This window comes from Chamaea fasciata, unplaced genomic scaffold, assembly GCF_029207755.1.
Source record: "Chamaea fasciata isolate MVZ Bird 193981 ecotype frontalis unplaced genomic scaffold, bChaFas1.0.hap1 SCAF_9, whole genome shotgun sequence".
Classification (NCBI taxonomy): Eukaryota; Metazoa; Chordata; class Aves; order Passeriformes; family Sylviidae; genus Chamaea; species Chamaea fasciata.
In genome coordinates, this window is record NW_027094094.1 from 7370981 (window position 1) to 7392928 (window position 21948).

At 36.0% G+C, this 21948-nt stretch overlaps 1 protein-coding gene across 4 annotated transcripts in view; it reads right to left on the reverse strand.

Annotated features, from left to right (window-relative positions):
* The window catches only part of ATRNL1 (attractin like 1), a 433474-nt gene that overhangs the window by 182433 nt on the left and 229093 nt on the right, over positions 1 to 21948 (reverse strand). For 3 of the 4 annotated variants that reach the window (XM_066190865.1, XM_066190863.1, XM_066190866.1), the window contains exon 26: positions 18595 to 18673. In XM_066190865.1, coding sequence (XP_066046962.1) covers positions 18595 to 18673 — 79 coding nt within the window. Of the gene's footprint in view, positions 1 to 11309; positions 11448 to 18594; positions 18674 to 21948 lie in introns of those variants that run through there. The other variant, XM_066190867.1, reaches the window with a different exon arrangement.

Genomic DNA, 21948 nt, shown 5'->3' on the forward strand with positions numbered 1-21948 from the left:
CTTGCTACATTTGTAGGCAGTTGATAAAAAAAACTGAATAAAGGGACATGAACACTGTGTGCGAACCAAATTCACTGGGAACTGTCGCTAAAGATCTTAGCTGCCTTTGATATATCCCATTTTAAGGGTAAACAACTGTTCATTTATCAGTGATGTCCATTTCTGAAGGTTTAAAATTTGTGTATCCAAAACTATTAATTTTAAGGGACACGATCCAAAATATTATGTGACGCTGGTTTAGTCTATTTCTCTGCACTGAAAGAAAAACACCAATTAACACTGAACATAAAGTCTTAGAACCTCAAAACATCAAAAAGTCTCAAAATATCTGATAAATATGCATAATTTCATTCTAATGTTTTAAAATCAGAACAAATGCCTGCCAAAAGCAATTGAGAACAGCACAAAATATTGCTTCAGGTATTAAAATGCCTGCTGCACTAGAAACTTCCATTTGCACTTCTAAAAAGCCATCCTATGAAAAAACAAAAATAGATTTTCAAGGTGCATTGTAGAAATGTTCCAAGCCTCTGAATTGCCAAATAAAAGTTCACAAAGATACAAAAAAAAATCTTCACTTAAAACAGGATCAGTGCTCATTTCTCTGTTGAATCTACAATGAAATTTAACATATAAATCATACTAATTACATAAAATATGGAGAGTGCGTATGGTTAGAGATGTAAAATGAAACTATATACCTATGAACACTATTCAGATATTTTTAGTTCTACTGTTGAATAAAACTATTCTGCAGTGGCAGAATTTGCCACAGAGCTTACTCCCCTGACATGAAGTTGGGTTTCAGACTTGCACTCCCAAAATTCATTTTAAAAGGATAAGAAAACATACAAAAGATGAAAAAATATTAATAGAGTTAAAGTAGCAAATGGCAAGTTTAAAATCTAATTTGAAAGGGGAGCTGACTCTCTCCCAAGCTATTGAACATTTATTGGATACAATATGCAGCGAAATGGAATCAAACTCTATATTAAATTCAGGATGCAGCCTAGGTTGGGATATTAATATATCTTCCAAGAAAAGCAAATGAACCTATGGAACAGGGCAAGTTTTATGGGTGAGGGTGTAAAAGAGTGAACACTGCAGTTCATCCACCATGTCAATTAACAGAGCCAAGGAATCTCCCCAAACCCCAAATTTAAGGGGCTTCTCCCACGGGGACACAAGCTGAAGGTCATGGGTGTTTATTGGTATTTTTTTCAGACATTCAGGGGTGCTTTTCAGCCTATGGCATAGCCATAAGTGCATATACAGAGATACAAGGGTAAGCAGTTACAGTGAGGAATTTGCATCACATATTGCTCTCATTCATAGGGGAATCCCTATGGGAATTTTAGGTATCTAAATCAAATTTCAGACCTCAGTGCAAAGACCTGCTACTCCAGAGAGCAATGCAAGCCTCCTGCCAGCCCCAGCTGCCCCCTGCTTTTGCACACAGACACTTTCTGTGTGTAGGACAGACACTGAGACACAGCAGTGGCAGATACAGTTATACATTCAAGTGGCTTAAGCTGCAGAGGCAAATAATAGTGGGAAGAGTATGTAGGGAACAAACTATAAATTCACCCCTAACATCAAACAAAATGATGGGATGAGAGTTTTCTGCATTCTCCAATTCACCTGTATTCCTCCAGAAAATGCATTGACTTGAAAGAAACAATCCTGCTAGCTATTACTGAAATTCATTTTAATAAGCTGCAACTTGGTGTTTTCTTATTTAAGCCATGTATTACAGTTTTCTTCTTCAATTTCTGCTTTGCTTCACATTCCACTGTATGTGTACCTCTAATGAGGAGACAACTTTTAAAATTAAAAGCATTAATAAAATGCAGCTTGTAGATATTTTTAAATTAAAAAAAAAAAAAAAAGTCAGATGTGAATAAGCATCTGGGGATCTGAATAGTTATTTCTTTTATTCCAAAAGCTTCCAGCAAAAGGGCTGTTTCTGGAGAATTACAGGTATAATTCTCTACCAATGCACTGACAAATACTTCATGGCTGGTGCCTTTTTTGATAGTATGTGTTTTTAAGCCATTCATACCAGTAATAAAATAAGAGTTTCACACCCACATGATGTAAATCTCTTTCTACTGGAACTTCCCTCCCTTTGAGTGGATAATAAACCATGGCTTGCCCAACTGTGTAGCATGAAGGAAGCGTGGAAATACCATTCTTTGTGGTCATATTCAACCCTTATTTTGATCCCTGTCAGTAAGGAGAGCCCGAAGTACCCAAGTCCAAATTTAAGAAAGTCAAGTGTCCTCAGTTTCCCACTGCCCTTCCTGCACTGATCCTGGGTAGTAAGGCGAGTGCTCTTCTGGCAGAAGCCAATAATATTGTGCTGCTGCGTCCTCTCTTCTTCATTACACCAAGTTGCACCGTCCCTTTCGTCCTCTTAAACCTTTTGTATGGTGATTTTGACAGTCAAGAAGCAGTTTAATCTTTCATGATTATTGTGTACCAGCAATGCACTCAGGCAAAGGCAGTGCTTTCTCTAAAGAGTCATCAATCTGGAGAAATCATTTTGACAATTGAGTTCAAGCATAACAGCCAAAAGGCAGAGGCCTTTTAGAAGTGCCAATTTTAACAAAAACACAACACAGCTGAGATGTGTTTCGTAAGAGCATATTCAAGTAGTAGCAAAATAGAAAAGATAACTAATGATGAATAACAGAAAGGAGAAACAGATGTATCTGATGGGAGAGGGAATGGGAACAGGGGAAAAATCAAAGATAACAGCTATACAATCAAAATCAGGAGGACGAGGAAAGAAAGATATAAGATTAATGAAATATGCTTATTAGAACCTCTTCCCATATTTCTGAGACCAACAGTATAAGAAAATGAATACAGCTGTACAAATTCATCATTTTCTTGGAGAGGCTCCTTGTGGAAGAGCTTTGTCATAGCTAATCTTTTCTTCTGGAAGCTTTCTGGAGAAGTGGCAGATAGAGAGTGCATTTGAATACTTGTGTAACAAAACAGTAAGGAGAACTGAATTACAGCTAAACATGAAAGTAGTGTTCTTACAGCATGATGATACAAATAAAGCAGTATTTTATAGAGAAATATTTCTTCTGGGACAATGACATTTCATACCAATATGATAGAAAGACATGTGCCATTCTTTAAAAAACCTGGGGTTTTGGCATTATGTTCTTTCCATTAAAAGATAAAAACCAAACAGAGCCCCGCTCCATTAAGGATGAGTTTCCATTTTGAATAGAATTATGATTCCAAACTCCCTAAGACATCAGGAAGATGTATTTTTTTTCTCTTATCTAACCAGTGGGTCCCAGTGTAAAAAGCCACAGAATCTCTTCAGGGACTGGCACTAAGTATGCTGGCCTCACACACACAGAACAATGACCTGCTGCAAGACACGACTGGACTCGAATTTGCACGAGTTACTCCCTTGTTATCACACACAAGCAGCCATTCAACATCAAAGGCACCTTCACTTTGGATTCAACAAACATTTATCTGGAAGAAGAAACTGTAAAGTACGTTAATGAGAGGCATTAAATATGCTCAACAGCTCAAATGGGAATGAAACTCTCCAGAACTTCAGAACTTTGTTCATTATTATCAAAAGCACATAAGCACCACTTGACAAAGTTTAATGTGAGCATGGGGAGGGGGAAGGAGGGGAGGTGTCACTGTGTAATTTTGTTGAGCTAAAACATTACTCTAATTTAATCAGACAAAAAAGGCCTACTTAAAATTTGATTCACTATCTTTCATAAACAATTTTACTTTCCTACCTTTTCCCTTTGTTCACTTAATTGCTAGATTGTTTTAAGAATGTATGAAGATCAAAAGCTGATTTTATGGCACTTTGAGGTGTGAAAATCAAAGACAATCATAAACAAAAGATGATTAAAAATATAGCTTTTCGCCCTCCAAAAAAATTCTTTTATTTTTAGATTGTTGGGGTTTTTTCCCTGCTTAAATATTTGTGAATGATGTGAACTACAGACTGTGGTGGATTCTTCAAAGCAATCACACCCACCTGATGCAAAGCACAGCAGAGGCAGGTACAGAACAGCTGCAAGATGAAGTCACAGTGCACACTCAACTGTATTGCTGCACATGTGGATCTCAATGTTTTTCAAATGCTGGAAGTTTTTTATACAATTTACTGATGGGACACAACACTATCTAGGTCAGAGCAGCTCAAATAATTGTAAAGAGCCAAGTTTTAACCCCACTAAATCAATGAGAAATCCAGTAACGGCTGCCATAGGATTCCCCTTCTTGCAATTTTATCTATTTCAAATTTTACTCTGCCTCCTGGAACATGCAGAAAAAGCATTAAATGTAGGAAGTTATGCCTGCATGTTCCTCATTTCGCTGTTACCCATTTGGGCTATGGTATTACAGTGACCTAGAGAAAGGCACATGCTTTCTGTTTGTGATGTTACAGGCTCATCCCACAAGACAGAACTCACTGACAATAACTAATGTTTGTTCAGTGACTGTTTACCTATATTCTGAAAATATTTACTGCAATGTGAGGGCACTGATGAGTAGGTAAAACTAACTTTTAACATCAGCTCTTGGGAAAATACTGCCCTGAGTAAATTGGGCAAAAGTTTTTATACAGAAACAAATGTGTGAACAAGTCAATGTTTTTCACATGAAATGGAAAAAAACCCCAACTGACTCCCTAGAAACACCAATAACATGTCTTTGACAGACTTCATTGTCAAGTACCTACTTCAATTGGTGCAGAGCAGTCCAGTGAATGCTGCTTTTGAAATTCAGTGCTTCCAAGACTGATAACAGAGGGCCAAGTCCCACTGGGGGACTAAGCCTACAAGAAGCTGAATCTCAGATCAGAGAATCATTTTGTAAACACTTACACTTCTTTCCCACCTGGAGGACACTGAGCAAGCAGTATGAAAGTGCTGCATGACAGCTGCTTGCCTGAGGCCTCCCTCCATTATGGGGAGAAAAAACAAAGCCAGGAGTTTTAGACATATATATATCCTGCAGCTCATGTTGGTAAGAATCAAACAGGAAAAGAAAATAATTTAAACCCACCCCCCCCCAAAAAAAAAAAAAACCAAAACAAAACAACAATATTTCCCTTCCCTTGGAGTAAGGAGACCCATAAACTATGAATCAGTGTACTGGGATGCTGTAGGATTGAGTAGTAAATGGGCACTTACAGAGTGTAAGAATTGGGACGCAACGAAAAAGAAAATACAAAGCTCAGCTTGGTAGCAGAAATAGCATCTGCAAAATATATGGATTAGAGGAAGATCTCTCAAAGATAGCAGAAACTTTTCAAAATAATGTCAGTCTGACCTGAGCAGGATGCTAGCAAAATAGAGGTATATAAACTCTCCTAAGTAAGTCTTAGCTATGAATGTGAATTTTATGTGGGTTGACAGGGACTTTTTGACTGTATCAACTATTGGAAAAACCTATTTACTGCTGAGATGATAGACTATATTTCTTCATATCCTATTTTGCTTGCAATCCAGCTAAATCACCTTATTTCTTTATGTCAGAAATATGTATTTACTTGCTCCTTCCCCCCCAAAAAAAAAAAAGTTTAATCTAAATGAAGCTGCTTACCTTTCACTAAAAGTGAGATTTCTTCAGCCTGAAGAGAAATATCTTTGTCAAAAAAATGTTTGGTAATAGCTTCTATACCATAGTATTGTTTCCAGTTAATAGCCGCTTTGTGAGTAGATATACAAAAAAAAAAAAAAAAAAAAAAAAAAAAAGGGAGGGGAGAAAAGCCAATTGTAGGTGTTTTATTCATTTGCCATTTACATGCATTCCAATTGATAAAAAAATTTAAAGCAATTAAATAAAGTTAGGATTTAGCTTTTGCATCACATTGTGCTCAATTCAAATATTTTACCCTGAACCATTTTTTAGGAAGAAACAACATGGAAAAACTAATAGCATATTCAAATACTGGTGACATCCCAAACACTGTATTTCAGGAACCCAAATGTCCTAAATTAATGACCACAATATTAATTTTAATTAGAATTTGCATCGGAGAGGTTTTTTGCTCAAATTGTATGATTTTGTGCAAATTTTCTATCAATGATTCAAGATAAAAGAAAAGCCAAAGGTTATATGTAAATTGGTCATTATATAAGGGAAGAAAGCATGTTTAAATTATGGCAGCCTCATGTCAGAACAAGGCATTCTGAAACTAGTGAAAATATAATGTGTTTTCATCTGTAGGATAGATATCATCTGTCATAGCAAACAGGCAAGCAAGAAGAATGACTCACAGGCATGCAGCAGCTACCTTTCATAAGAATTCTGCATATGTGCTTAACAGTACTGTTGCAAAAATGCGTATTTTAAAATCCTGGTGAGACTGGTTCAGTTAAAGGGAAATCGGAATAACTGGAAAATTATGTATGACAAAGAAACAAACAAACAAAAAACCAAAACAAACAAAAACCCAAGCAAAACAACACAAAACTTGCTCAATTTCTCATCTATGTGTGGTTTTCAATTTTAAACTCAAATAAGCTGTCTTGCCCTGCCTGTTGCTTGTACAAGGAAAATCAGTAGAATTGCACAATGAAAGGAATGTCAGGTGCAGAACAAATAATCCAGCCTAAATCATGAAATGAAAAGTCAAAAATGAAAAAAAAAAAATCAATCCACAGGGTGACTCAGTCACTTGGATGGACATCATGGAGATGAACTTAAATGGCATGAAAGGTAAGGGGCTATTTTTAACCCTAATTTTCTAGTGTCTGAAATTTTGTAAAGTTTAACCATGGTACATGACATCAAAAACTTCAAAGGCTGCATTTATGCATATGAGACTTGTAAAGAAGAAAGCTGCTCCTTAAAAGCCTTTTTAATGCAAAAAAACCTACGGAATGTCTGGATAATTACTTGCCTTTATGGCCATTTGGGACACAGTTTTGCAATGAAAGTATAAATATCAAATTAATGTAGATTTTAAAATAGCCTTTAATGAGGAAGTGCAGGTGCTATTCGTGCACGACTACGGATTTTTGGTGCTGCAGTATCATATCCTGTAGTCTTAAGAGAAGTTCTGGATGAGAAGTTCTGGATGCCTCATCCCTGGAAGTGCTCAAGGCCAAGCTGGACAGGGCTTGGAGCACCCTGCTCTACTGGAAGTTGTCCCTGCCCATGGCAACAGTAGCTGAACTAGATGATCTTTAGAGATCCCTCCCAAACCCATTTGGTGATTCTATAGCAAACAAAACGCTCCTGGTATGTACAAAATACTCTGACTTCCAGTGGGTTTTTTAAAACATAAGATCATAAGGTTAAAAGAGACCTACAGAGACTGCCAAGGGACTCCCCACCACCCTACAAAGGTCTTCTAATCTCTGTCCTGTATTTGCCCACCCCACTCCTAAAGGCTTCCACTGACAAAGTGTCTGGAATGTCAGAGATTATCTACTGCAAAATTGCGCTACTAATACCATTATAATTTATAAATTTTCATTCTATCACCTGAATGTTCTTTGCTGAAACATGGGCACTTCTCATCCTTTCTATAACAGATTCAGATAAATGAGTTATTCCATTCCCCATCTTCAAGGCTGTTCTCACATCTCTCCATGGTCTTTTATGCTATGCAACTATAAACAGACAATTCTCTCCTCTGAACATTTCCAAATGTTCCACAGACTTTTTGAACTGTTGTGTCTAAACTGTCCATGATGTCCAGCTAAGGCCATACTAAGTAAAGGTCGAGAATTAGATGGTTTAGAGTTACATGTGCAAGCCAGAAATATATTCATTTTTTTTGTAACTAGATTGCTGTTGACTTCTATTTAGCTTGTGAACCTTTCTAAGCCATTGACCAGCTCTGAGGAATTGTAGCACAGTCAGCTTTTTCCTTTGTGCTGTTTCTGTGAAGATGATTGTTTTTCCCAGGCCAAAACTGGCTTTCACCAGTATGGATATTGCCTCCCATTTCTAAAGGTTGTTTTGAAGCCTGATCCTGCTTGCAACACACTCCTGACCCAGCTCCTCGCATGCAAATGTAATAGATGTAATCTCCAATTGCACGACTTAGTCATTAAAAAACACTGATGAGTTCTGGAGCTAGGACAGAGCTTTGAAGGGGCTAATGCAGATAACTACAGTCCACACACAGTTAATCCCTCAGTTCACTGATAATGAACATCTGATTATGGGGTTTTGACCAGTTTTGCACCTACTCCACAGCTGTGTAATCATGACAATGCTTCCTTGCCTTCCCTATTAAAGTATCCTGTGATAGACTTTTTATAGTCTTTGTAATGGCCAACTGTACAAGCACCAGGTGTTTTCTCCTCCATTCAAAAAAAATTTTGTCCTGCCTTGGGAGGAAAAGCTTATTCTTTTTGTGTGATTTGGTTAATGAAGAAAACAACTAGGCTTTTAATCTTTTTTTTTTTTTTTTTCATACATGCTTACAAACATGCTCAGTTTTTGTTGATGGATGTTTCTGGGAACCCACTGACTAATTCTCTGGCTCCTCTTTTCCTCCCTTTCCACTGAGATGATTTATGTTCATCATTTTCCTTAAGCTGACAGCACACTGGAAACTCTAATCAGAGGTGGACATTTTGTGCATGGGTGATTTAGTCATTAACAACATCAACAACGTGGTCTTGCTTTCCATGTGAATGTGGAAAGGGACAAGTTCATTGTATTACACTGGAATATTTAATATATGTAATTTATTTCATATATTATACAACACTGAAGATTATTACTGGACACTGTCAAGGTATTAAGTCGAAATGTGGTGTGCCTGAAGTTTGCACGTGGGTCACACACTCAGGAATACAGTATTTTTGTAACATGCACGTTCCCAATGCTCTGGAAATATTATTCCTTAATTTTGTGAAGCCAAAAAATTATTGTGGTAGGCAAAAAAACAGTTTAGAATCAGTACTGTGCATTATTAACATATTCAGAAAGCATAAAACCCTAAGAAATGGGTGATTGATTTTAATTAAGATGAAAATTAAACACATACAAAATATTTCATACTTTCATAACGTATTTTAGCAAATAATACTGAGATATGTATGAAATATAACACGTTAAAGTAACACATTACTTCAAATGTTTGTATCTCTTCGCCCAGGAAAAATTAGGAAAAAGGTTTAGTGTCCATTTCCCTCCTTTTCCTGCCTAAATGAACAGAAACCTAAACAAATTGCCTAGGGACAAAGGGTTATTGCAGAATAAAGCAAAACAGTCATCAAAGTAGACTCCCCCAATTAATACCAGAAGAATCTTTAACGAACAGTGTATCACCACAACCTGTACAAATTTTGTGTGCTACAGGTGGGGAACTCATGGCCCAGGCAGTGAAGCAATTTGCAAAAAGGCACCTGCAACACCAGAGAGGAAAGGACTGACTTCCAAACCCAAACTTCCCTCAGCTGGGATATTGTATTTCCCTGCCTCCCTTTGTACTTCTGACCATGGCTGCACATATATAAAAGGCTAAGAAGTAACAGCCATTTAAGTCTTTGATAAGTCTAATCACTGGGATTTTCAAAATGTATGTGAAGGAGAAAAAAAAACATAACAAGCTCAAGCTACAGGATTCATTGTGGTTTAGTTTTGCTAATTGCAGGTGGGTCAATTGACTGCCAAAGCAGTCTGAGCTAATTTACTGATGTCACAATTTAACTACCATGGTGCACTCAACCCAATGAATCCCAAACAAAATATCAAATGATATTCTGTTTTCCAAAATTTACTAGTGTAAAAATTGAATGGCATGGATAAAAATAATCATCTGTTCAAACATTCATATTCCCTATAGTACTTTTGGTACTATACAACTCTACTAAAATAACATTACATTAATTTTAATTAAGTTTTGCATTTCAAAGCATTTTTTCCACACATAGTATGTTTTTATGTGACTTCTGTCAATACTTGAAGATAAAAGGAAAGCCAAAGGTTATATGTTAATTATTAATTATCTGTTGAAAATAATGTAATGAGCTTGGTTTATATTAGGTCACACTAACTCTCAACTATTGTTTGTGAACTGCTGGAGCAATAAAAGATATAGCTCCAGGAAGAATAAACATTGCATTATTAGATGCTTGAAAAAGAAGAACTACTCTACCTTTTTTATAGGCTGTGTCATATACCCATGGGAGGTTTTTTTTAAGTTCTATTTGATTGTGTGATTTTTGGGTTTAGTTATTTGGGGTTTTTTTTGAGGGGGGGCGGTGGTTGCTGGCGCTTTTTTTCCAACCTAACCTTTCACAGGTGTTGGCAGGTTCCTCCAGAAAGAAGTATACTATGCAAATTCTGTCACCATGATCCTGCTGTTATTTCCTTCTATCCAGAGAAGGGGAAGAAGCCTTGAAGGTGCCCAGATGAACTGTACAGCCAGTGTTTGCTCAAGAGGGATGACCCCAAGAAACGTTTCTGTCTACAAATATGTACAGAGAGTAGAGAAGTCCCCCACAGAATTTGTTGATTGCAACAACACTGACACTCACAGCAGTGAACACATTCTGCTGACAGAGTAAACCAATTAATAGTGCAGGCGCCGAAAAAATAGGTTGGTGAAGTTATTTAATTTCCAGCTGCATTGATCTTTGCATCTGCTTTGCATTGATTATTAAAGCTCTATCTTCAGCAGGGGGGCACCCACATCAGCGAAACTTCAGTGCCTTCAAAACTTTTTCAAAGAAAGAAACAAGTATTCTGTATATTATCAACACTAACTTTAAGAGATAAAAAAGGTCGATGTGCTTATTTTAGAAGGCAGGTATTATCCTCCATACTGAGCAAAGTGAAATGCAAACACTTTGGAAGAGATTCAGGAATGATATGAATCCCACCTTACTGCTACTCAATTGCACACATACATAAATCTACCTAAAAATCAGCTCTGAAAAAAAAATCTCATATTTGCTAGGAAATGGATGTTTGTGGAAGCAGCAGCAAATGTTCCATAAACTACGAGCAATAAAAATTATTGTTTGCATGATTTACTGTAATTTTTAGAATACATGATTAGCACTCAACTGTAAATAAACAAAACTTCAGGTAGAAAGGAAGAGCAGAGTAATCGAGAGGAACTATGTCTTCCAGGCTTGGATTTGGAGTTATTTCCCTGGTCTTTGCAGGAAGGACAGTTCAGACTTCGTTTCTTTTAGGCTTCTCCCATTGCAGGTGACTCACCTATGTCAAATTCAGTGCAACTAAAATTTCTGGAATCTCTGAGAAAAGCTGTGGAGTATCTACAGAGGAGTATCTGCATTTTTCTCTTGAAGACCTCTTACTGTAAATTGTCAAACCTTTTCATTCTTTCTTCATATCAGAGTTCTTGCAACACTTCTGTTGTTTGCAGCTAAATTCACTCTTTTGTTACAGGACTTTGAGAAACAGAAGGTTTGTTTGTGTTTGAATAGGGGACAAAAATGACATTGCTGCAAAGACAGAGGAAATACAAACAAAAAAGAGTTTCACCACTTTGGGCCAATATTCCACACCTGCTCTTTTGTTTTTGTGCTAGGAGACAGAAATTAATCATCTATTTTGGTGCAATCCTCTTTATTTACAAAGAACACATCCACCATCCTCATTCCTTTAGCACTGTGGAAACCAATTCAAATTACTTTTCTTGTCATAAATTCTAAAGAAGTCATCTGGCATCTTCCAAGAGTCCCACTAAGGACTGACTTTCTCATTGTCTGCTGCTTTTTGCTGACAGGTAGTTTGCTAAAAATTCTGCTAATGCTCTTATGTTTACAACCAGTCCCATGGAAAACTCTCAGGCCATGTAGCTCAAAGCACCCTCAGGCTCTGCCAAGTGGCCACTTGCCTCAGGCAGTCTTTTTCATTTGGGCCAGTTCCCTCTTTCTCTAAAATAACCTGAATTTTACCTTCCTGTTAGCTTGCAAGAGTTAACCAGAGAGCAGGACTTAATATCGCCATTAAAAATTAGCATTATCTCGAGAAGCATTTTATGTTCATGTTTAGAAAGCCCAACTTTGATAATAAATTCTACTGCACAAAATATCACAACTATTAATTTAAAAGTACTGTTATCAGCAGTAAAAACTACATCCATGCTTCTTTTCTATGCATATCCCAGGAATCCCATATAATCAAACTAATTTATTTTGATTATTGCCTTATGGGAATCTTCAAGCTAACTCCACTATGCAAATGTAAGAAGGAACTTTGGTTATTAGGTTAAGAAAAGTGAACAATTTTCTTCTGCTGGTCATAAGTACATATAATTAAAACACCTACTTAGTTTCTTTTCCCTAATTTATTTTTTTTAATAAAGAGCTCAAAATTTTAATTTTAAATCTGTTGTTGTCTGCGATCTTCTTTACCTTCTGAATTTTTGTGGAGTGAAAAAACAGATCTGTCAGCAAGCTTTCACAAATACTTTGTATCAGTTTTGCTTAATTCACTCCCCAACATAAATTTTTCAATATAATATTGAGTCTGTCACTGGCACTATCTAATACTTCTCTGTACAGAGAACAAACATGTTGTGAGCATTACTAATGTAAGAATTAATCAGATGCTTACTTTTATGCGATGACAGTATTATAAATACAACCGCAATTTTACAAAACTAAAGCAAAGAAAGCGAAGAATATCTCTCAATATAGGAGATTTGACTCAATGGGTTATCTGTATTGTTAACAGGAAGTCAGGTCCCCACAAGTATCAGAGCATAAAAAGTGAACACTGTGAAAATTGGGCAGGATAAATTGTCATTTGGAAGTGCCTTTTATACTGACTGCAGAGGGAGTCCTGAGAGAAGATCTAGTGTCAGCTAACCAGGCATATTGCTTGAAAGGTTCATTCAGAGAGGAACCTAAATTTTAGGTTGGAGAGAATGCAGAAAACGTCAGCCTAAAATAAATGCCCCAGTTATTCTCAGGAAAACTACATCCACAGTTGAAATAAGCAGTCATAGCTCTATTGATTTCAGAAGAGCCTGAGAAATATAACAGGTTGAGATTCTGGTCCTATGAATAGCTCCTTTGACTTCAGTAGGATTACTCACACAGCCTATGAGTAACTACATACAGATATGTAAGATATTTCCTAAGCAACAGACAAGATGATAGCAAAAAAGAAAAGTTATCTGTGAGCTTAACAACTTTTAAACATAAACTATAAAATCCTGTAGACACCTACACACATGAATACTATTACACATTGGGGTACTTTAATTATGCATGTTAAGATTTCTTGTTTCCCTTACATCTGCTGTTGTTGGTTCCTTGCTCACCCTGAAACACACAGCATTGCTTTTGTTCCTTCAAAAGCTGTTGCTCAAGAATACACCATATTCTCTGTGTTTTAGTATTGGTAAAATAAATGTGTTGCATTCCATAAGCAATATCATATGCACCAAAAGCCATTACTGTCTTTACTAAGAGGAATACTTTAAAGTATTGTCATTTGAATAGAAAGCAAAAAAGCTCAAGCTGAAATGCGCATATTCTCTACATTCATTAGAGCTATCGACAAAAATGAACTCCCTTGTTCTTATTAGAGTTACCATAGAAATGAGCCTAAAGCTATTACATGAATTGTTGCTGCTATTAAGAAGTAGTCTACTTCAGTTTCATTTGTCTATTTGTAAGGATTTTTGAATATTTGAGAGAACAAAACTACCTTGATAATAAAATCAAGGCTAGGAAGGTGGAAGGTTTTTTAAACAAATGTAAGTTTATTTAATAAAAAGAAGCAATAAGTTGAGTGGGACCCACACACTGTATAAAGCCAGCATTTTCCACAGTTCCATGTTTTTATGTTTGTATATGCTGTTCTTTCAGACAGGCAAATGGTGCACAGCTGACTGTATAATGAGATGCTCTATATAAATGATATTAACCTTTAAAGTTAGGCAAGCACTTTACACACACAATCCATGCTTTCAAGCATTTTTACCTAAAAATGCAATCATGCATTACTTCCTCATTGCTCAAGAGCTTTATAGTGTATTACATGGGGAAATAAGAATCTAAGTCATCTTTAAAGATACGCACTCCTTTTCTAGTGCTTAATTAAAATAATGTATAAAAAAGCAATTTATATTAAAAGAAAAGTACAAATCCATTTTAATGAATTGACTGATCCAATATACACAAATATGTATTTCAGGCTAGATATAGGGGAAAATATTTTTACAATCAGGGTGGTGAGACCTCCATGCCTGGGAACATTCAGGTTCAAGCTGGATGAGGCTCTGAGCAGCCTGTTCTGGTTGAAGGGGCTCATTGCAGGAGGATGGGACTGTATGACCTTCAAAGGTCCTTCCCAACTCAAACAATCCTATGTTTCTGTGACTGTAGATAACAACACATGACGCATTGGTACATGTATTTTGTGTGTCTGAGTGGAGAGAAGAAGATACTTTATGTATATCAGTGACTACAGGCTTTTGGATTAAAGGTAACAATTCTTTAAAACATCTGGTGGGACCAAGAGTACAAAAGGTATCTGGGCAGCAACTGGTTTACCTCAGGAACAGCAAATACTTTGCTAAAATAGCTAAAATAAAACACAGCTAGAAGCTGTGTGGTTTATAATCCCACCTGTGTGAGTTTGTTAGTGATCTCAGTGTAATCTTGTCAGCAAAAAAAGAAGTTCAATGCACTATTAAAAAGAAATCATTCAGATGCAGATTCTATCTGCAGTGTGATGCCTTTCAATCAGAAGTTCCTGAGACAAAACCTTTGAGCCACTACAAATCTGGCAGGTAACCTATCAAGTTTTCAGTAAAATGATCTATGAACAGATTGTCTTGTACCTATTCTGAGCAGAAGACTGATTCAATACTTTAGATATGAAACATGCAGAGAAAACAAATAATACTCTCTTCATATTTCTTATTTGGCAAATCTGGGTGATATATCTTTTCTTGTGGAAAGGAGGAAAACAGTCAGATTGGAGCTCCATGGATGGGCTCTTGTGTGAATTCAGGGTATAAAATGCAGGAGGCCTAACAAATCATTTGGGAAAAAATGACAGCTTTTGGGTTTTCATCCAGTGAACTAAAAAGTCAGATTTTACTGAGAAGGGTGCTGGCAGAAAGATTTGTGAGTCTTTGGAGTAAAAAGAAGGATGAGGGATTAAAAGGTAGAATACATATCTGATCTTTTAATATAGTGCAGAACTCTTTTAAAAATCGCTTTGCTTTTCCTAATTCTTGCAATATTTAGGAACTCCTTCATTTGAAAAACATATCTATATTTCCCTTTTTCTATACCTGCATAAATTTCCATACTTACCTGTAAACGTTATCTTGCTCGGTCATGAAGGTTCCAAATTCTTTCTGTTTTGTTTTTGCTTTCTTGGGACTCTGGACTTTTTAAAACAAGATTTCAGGGTTTTTTTTAATCAAGATACTGCTATAAGAATTATGCTTTGGAAATCACCTCATCCTATTCTGTATTATTCTGTATTATTCTTTTCAAGGAACAAGCTCCCTGAGATGAGCAATATTCCACTATCTTACTTCAGCCCTTCCTAAAAACCTTTTTTTAAAATGTCACAAATCCATGTGGGGATGGGTGGGGGAAGGTGTCAAGGGATGCCAGGCAGGAGGCTGTTCATGTTCTCCTGCTCAAAGTTTCATTGATCTTTTTGGAACTATAAAATAAAAGAATGATACTTTCCATTTTCTCTCAATGTAGAAGGTGAATAATTTTGACGGTATAAGGTAAGACAGTCTGTCTGCTGTCCCTTGCCCTTTCAGAGGACAGGAGAGAAGAAGAGAAGCTCTTTCAGGAGTTAAAGTATAAATATAGAGTACAAAAACCTGAGATAAAATATATCTTAAGAGACAGAAATGTAAGTAAGAAAAAAATATGAACCAAAATTTTGTTATGAGCAAAAAAAGATTACCAAAGCTCAAGGTCTTAACTTAGGGAAAAAGTATTTCAACTAAATAAACTGAAAGACCAATACACTTGGAAAAGGAATTTAAATTCAGTGTAGACAAACATCATTTGAAGTATTTTGGAAGACACTTATCCATTACACTTACTTATCCATTTTCATATATAGTCAATGTAACAGGTTCTTACATGTACATATGATAGAGCCTAAATTCAAACTGCTCAGCAAGATTTGGGCAGTGCCCTGAGCAGTGGAAAGCAAGTATTTGCTGAATGGGCAATGAATTAGGAAATAAACTGGAGGGAAAATTTCTAAATTAGTGGGAAAACTGAGACATTCCCTCTTCACAATGCAAACAACTTGCTCCTGCTTTGTACTGGATTGAGGCCATGCTATGTTCAATTTGGAATCAATAACATTCCAATTTAGCCAAGCATTAAAGTCAGAAGGCAAAACAGGACAAGGTTCTGAATTTTCAGCTACACATAGGGCTCTACAAATCTGAAAATAATTATTGGCTTACCTCAAGAGCCTAATAAAATTCATTACTACAAGATGACAAGAACTGGATGGTAATGTTCCCCCTCCTTCAGGGGAAAAAACATCAGGAGGAACAATAAAAGGATGCACAGTTTTTAACAGCATGCCTTTCTGTATTTGTTTGTGCTCTTGTTTTATTGCTATTACTGTACTTTGAGTCCATACTGAAGGTAACATCTAAAGAGTCAAACATTCCTGTCTTTAAAGAACGATCAAAGAGATGAAAAGCTCAAATGGGCTCTAAAGTAGATACTTCAGAAATCTTTTCAACAGTAGATTGTCTCTGTGCGTTATTCATACAATTTATGTGCAACACTTAATTGCAAAATCTTATAAAATATGTTACATATAAAAAGAAGATTTCCAGCTAGATTAAGGAAAATATTGCATGGAATGTTATCAAAAACTTGCAGTTGATATGAACTGCAGCTGGTGGTCAAGAGCAGATGGAAAATATAGATTTCTTTCAGCATTTACAACTCATAATGCCACTGAACTCTAGTTACGAGAGAAAACCAAGTTTTTCTCTAAAACCAAGTTATACTCAAGGAAAACCAAGATTCAGAACCAACCATGAAGCTCTGAGTTCCAATCCAGTTGCCAAGAATGTCTTTTTCTGTTGCTCTTCTGAAGAAGCTGAGTGATGTATGTGGCATTTGGGCTTTCATACAGTCTTAGAACTACTTTTGATGACAATAGGAAAATAAATAAATAAATCTTGGAAAACTTCAGAAACTTTTTTGTATGAGAATGTTTTCTTTATCAAATGATGTCTAAAGACCACATAAAAATAATAGATTTCAAAAATCTAGGGGAACAATCACAGAAAACAGAGCAGACTCTCTAGGTCTGGAAATAGGTGCATTCATATTTGTTCTTAAAAACATCAATAAATCATCCTCATTAACATGAGAAATTAAATCAATGAACTGACATTCCATGACAATACAGTTTTGCACAGAACTATCAAAGTATTGAGACGAATTTAAATGAAATATTAAGTGGAATATTGTGGTTTAAAGTAACTTTCATCTATATTTTGCAAGTAATAAGAAACAGAAGAGATTTTGCTTTTAGAAAATTCCTAACAATGTTCATATGAATTTAAAAAAAAAATACCAAAAGGAAACAAGTACCAATCATACACATTTTCCTTCATAGCACCAGCTGAAGCTAAACCTTCACATTAGAACATTACAATTTCAGTGAGGGAAAATTAAAAGTGCTAGTTACCTGGCATTTTTAAAACATACATTCACCGTAGATCTCAGGAAAAAGAAAAAGTTACTTAAACCTTAGTAGTGTCAATATACTAAGAAAAGAATAATTCAGTATATCAAAGCTTGTTTAAAAAAAGAAATCAAGATTATAGTAGATTAAGCAAGTGCTTTTTCCAAAAATCACATCTACAAATTTTAGATCTCATTTATGAAAGCAAAATGAAATATCACAACTAACAGTATACAATCATAAACATGTAGTAGCATACATAACCTAAGTTTAACCTCATTTAAGTGTAATGAATTGTTAGGCGGGTAAGAACAAAGATTTGTGCCAGATCTTTCAAGACAGCTGTCAGAATTAAGACCACAAAAGAATACGGTGATTTTATGTATAGGATTTACTGAAGATTTTAATTGTGCCACAGGTTTCATGATGAAGATACAGATTCTAAGAGAAAGAGAATTTTTCTCCCTTGAGGGGAGGTTCAGGTTGGATATTAGCAAACATTTATATACAGAGAAGGTGGTCATACACTGGAACAGACTTCCTAACAATGGGTCAGCACCCCAAACTTGTTAGAGTATAAGAAATTATTATTTATTTGGACAATACTCTCAATAATACGGTTCAACCTTTGGTCAGCCCTGAAGTAATCAGGCTTTGTATTTCTTTGTAGAAATATTCTATTCTATTCTAAATGTACTAAATATGCCACCATAAGGAAAATTTAGGTTTCTGCAGCCTAGTGTTGTAATTCCTTTAATTTTTGACAGGAGAATGAAATAAAGTTTTCTTCTTCAGCATAAAAAAGTCACAGGTATAAAATGGGTGTTTAAATTGCATATACAGAAGAAAGGGGAGGAGTGATTGTTCATCAGAGTTCTCAACTTATTCTGAAAGATAAGTTTACTACAATAATCTTAAAGTTATTGATACCTCTCTCCGTCGAGAAGCCCAACAGGTTTGTTTGATTTTCCAAACGACAGCAGCTACCAGCAGTAAGGATAAGAAACAACTGCAATTACAAAAAAAAAAGAAATTATAATTGTAACTTGTGAAAAGCTTGTTTTTAGGGTATCAAAGGTAACAAAAAAGGCATTTTAGCCTGGAAAAATAAACTCCAGAAATTGGGAAAAACTAAACTCTACCAGAATTACAGAGCCAACCATCCACAGTCAAAAGCAAATGCACATCACAGGCTCTGGTTTTCTCCTAGAAATGTTATCACTGTTTCCATTAGCATGGCATAAGCCCCAGTACAACCATCCACCTACCCACAACAGTCTCAACAAATATGCACTGCATGTTCCACATTTAGTAGGTGGAAAAAGAGGGTCAAGTATAGGAAAACAATATTATACCAATTTATATTTCTTTCACTTTGTAAATTCTGAGTTATTTCCTGGGATTACTGCAGGAAGGGTAACTACAGAGGGAGAATAATTAGTTTGAGGAACAGGGTTTGCACATGACAATAGGCCTGTGTTGTCTTATTGAGTATTTCTATGGTTAATTGCCCAGGGGAAACATCTCCAAAGACATTGCCACGTTACAGTTCCAAAGACACAACAGAATAAGAAAAAACCCTAAAATTAAACACCTGAAGTGCACAATCAGAGCATATACCTTCTCTCTTGCTTCAATATCTTTGTATTGTAACATTTAATCCATAAAGTATTTTGGTCGAAAGATCATTGAACTCAACCTTTTTTAATGAGTTTCTGGATACTGAAATAAGGCTTCTAAAGCTGGCACCTAGTGTAATCACTCAGAAGATCTTTCAAATTTTTACACAGTTTTTTAATATAAGTATCTGGATTTACTAACTGCATAAAGAACTTTCACACGCTACCTCTTCTGCTGTAAAAACTGGTTTCAATTAATATAACACTAACTACTGAATTATACCAGGCATCCACATTTTTTTCTGCCAAAAAGCTTCAAAATATATTCTTTAAAACAGGGAAGACCAAGATTTCTGGAAGCAGTATAGTTCGGAGGAGTACTGTGCATAAGAGCAAAATAACACCAATGTCTCCCTTTGAATGCAAGCACAAGTGACTGTAAATTTCAATTTGGTTGTCTAGGGAAGAGCAGAACTAAAAAAACCCCTCTAACCACCAGAATAAATTCAGTTTTGCAGCAACATCTTTTAAGGTTTTTAAGCCAAGAAGTACTTATAAATAGTATTTCCCAGAAATGTTTCCCACACCGCAGTGTCCAGCTGATACCTGTAACAGATGCTTTAGGGCAAATTCAGGGTACTGATGTGCTGCTATAGATTGGGATGCTGTACATGAAATAAAGGAAAGCCATCTCACTCTTCTCCTCCTCCACAGCCCTTCCAAAACCCACTAAATTAGGGAAACAACAGCAACTCATTCTGCAATTATTAACTCAGTGCTCCTGGAATTGAGAAAAGGTTAATACATGCAAGGGAGCTGGACACAAGAAACTAAGAGAGCCTTGCACTGTGTGACTGCTTTATTATGACCAGGAACAGAATCTCTACCCTTAGAAAATTCTGTCCTTCACATTTATTAATTTCTTGAACAGTTCTCTTAAGTTAGTAGAATAGAAAATATTCAGAGTTCTGGCTGAAAGACCTCAGACGAATGGATTCTGTGATCTGCACATCAGTGTGGTGGGTCACAGACTGAATTTTCTTGTCATCAGTCAAAACATCAATTCCTTGCAAAGCTAAAATCAGAAATGAGTGTCTCAAAGACACATCCATAAAATACTATTAAACCATTAGAAGTTACAGTATTGATAGTGTGACTTTTGTGTAATATTTTCTTGGCAAGTAAATATTTTATTTTCTTCTATTTTGTAGGGAGGCTAAATATAAATAGAAGGGCGAATAAATCAAAATTCATGCAAAATTCATGGAAAATAGATTTTGTGAAATTAACCTAGTTCCAGGCTGTGGTGAGATAACATCCTTGGTTTATGTAGGGCAATTAAAATTAAAGCTGACTGCAAAGGATCTCACAACGCAGAGGGACTTAGCAAGTAAAATAAGAGAATGAAATTCAGTGACAATGAACTGAAGGCAACGTGCACAAGAAAAAGAGAAAAAAACAACACCACAACTAGCTACAAATATGCAATGATAGGTTCTAAATTAGCAATTACCACTCAAGAAAATGATCTTGAAGTCATTGCAGATAGCTCTTCGAACATATCAACAGAATGTTTAGTAGCAGTCAAAACAGAAAATAGGATGTTAAAAGAGATTAGAAAAGGAATGAAGAACTAACCAGAAAACATTGGGATGTCAGTGCATAAATCTATAGTGTACCTTGTAGTACAGGCACACTGTAGTACCACAAGCATCACCTTATCTCATAAAGGAAAGCAGTCAGCTTGGCCAGGGGAATGAAATGGTAGGAGAAATCAGTTCACTTTGGCTTTGAAACAATAGGGAATTGAAGGGAGCCATGATAAAGACATTAACATCACAGGCAAAAAAATGCAAAAAAACCAGCAGGATGGGTGTAGGTAGATGCTCTCTAGTCCCCTATTACACTTCCTATATCTCCTCCTTCAGACAGAGATATAAAAAAAGAAAATGCAATGCAAATTAAATTAATTAAAAATTAGCCATTGGGCAGATAAAGAAGAAACTGTCATAAGGGGACCAACATCAGAAAAGGGAACTTCTAGATGGGCTGCAAAGCTCCATAGTATCAGATCCACTCAGTTTTGATGGGAAAAATATATAATAGCTGAGAGGTCTACGCACGACACAAAGACAAAAATGGTTAATGGCACAGAGGTTAAAGAGATGTACAAGAGATTGTACAATGGTCAATTTTTAGCTTGGGTTTGTTTTTTTTTAATACCCAATCACAGCTAAGTTGTATTCATGAGAACAAGGAAGTCAGGCCACATCTTAATTGCAAAGGATTTATTTTCCCATTGGAATGATGTAATTCCCAAACCAGTTTAGAGACCAGTGTGAATAACAATTCAGTATGAATTAGTGCTGGGATGTTGAAACAAAAAGGGTTAAAACAACCTTAAATACTCAGGTGCACACCAGTATACAACGTTTGAGAGATTAATTTATTGCTCTACAACGTAGTGCCAAAAAAGATACTATCAGACTTGTTCTTAAAGCTCTGGCATTGGCATTTTCTGAAAGGAGATTGGAAAACCTGGAGAGAATACAGAGAAAATCACAAAAGGTATTCAAAATTCAGACAAAATCTTTTGCTGACAGTGACTTTACAAATTCATCATTTCAGTTTTTGAAAAGATCAAGTGGCAACTTGCCTGCAGTTA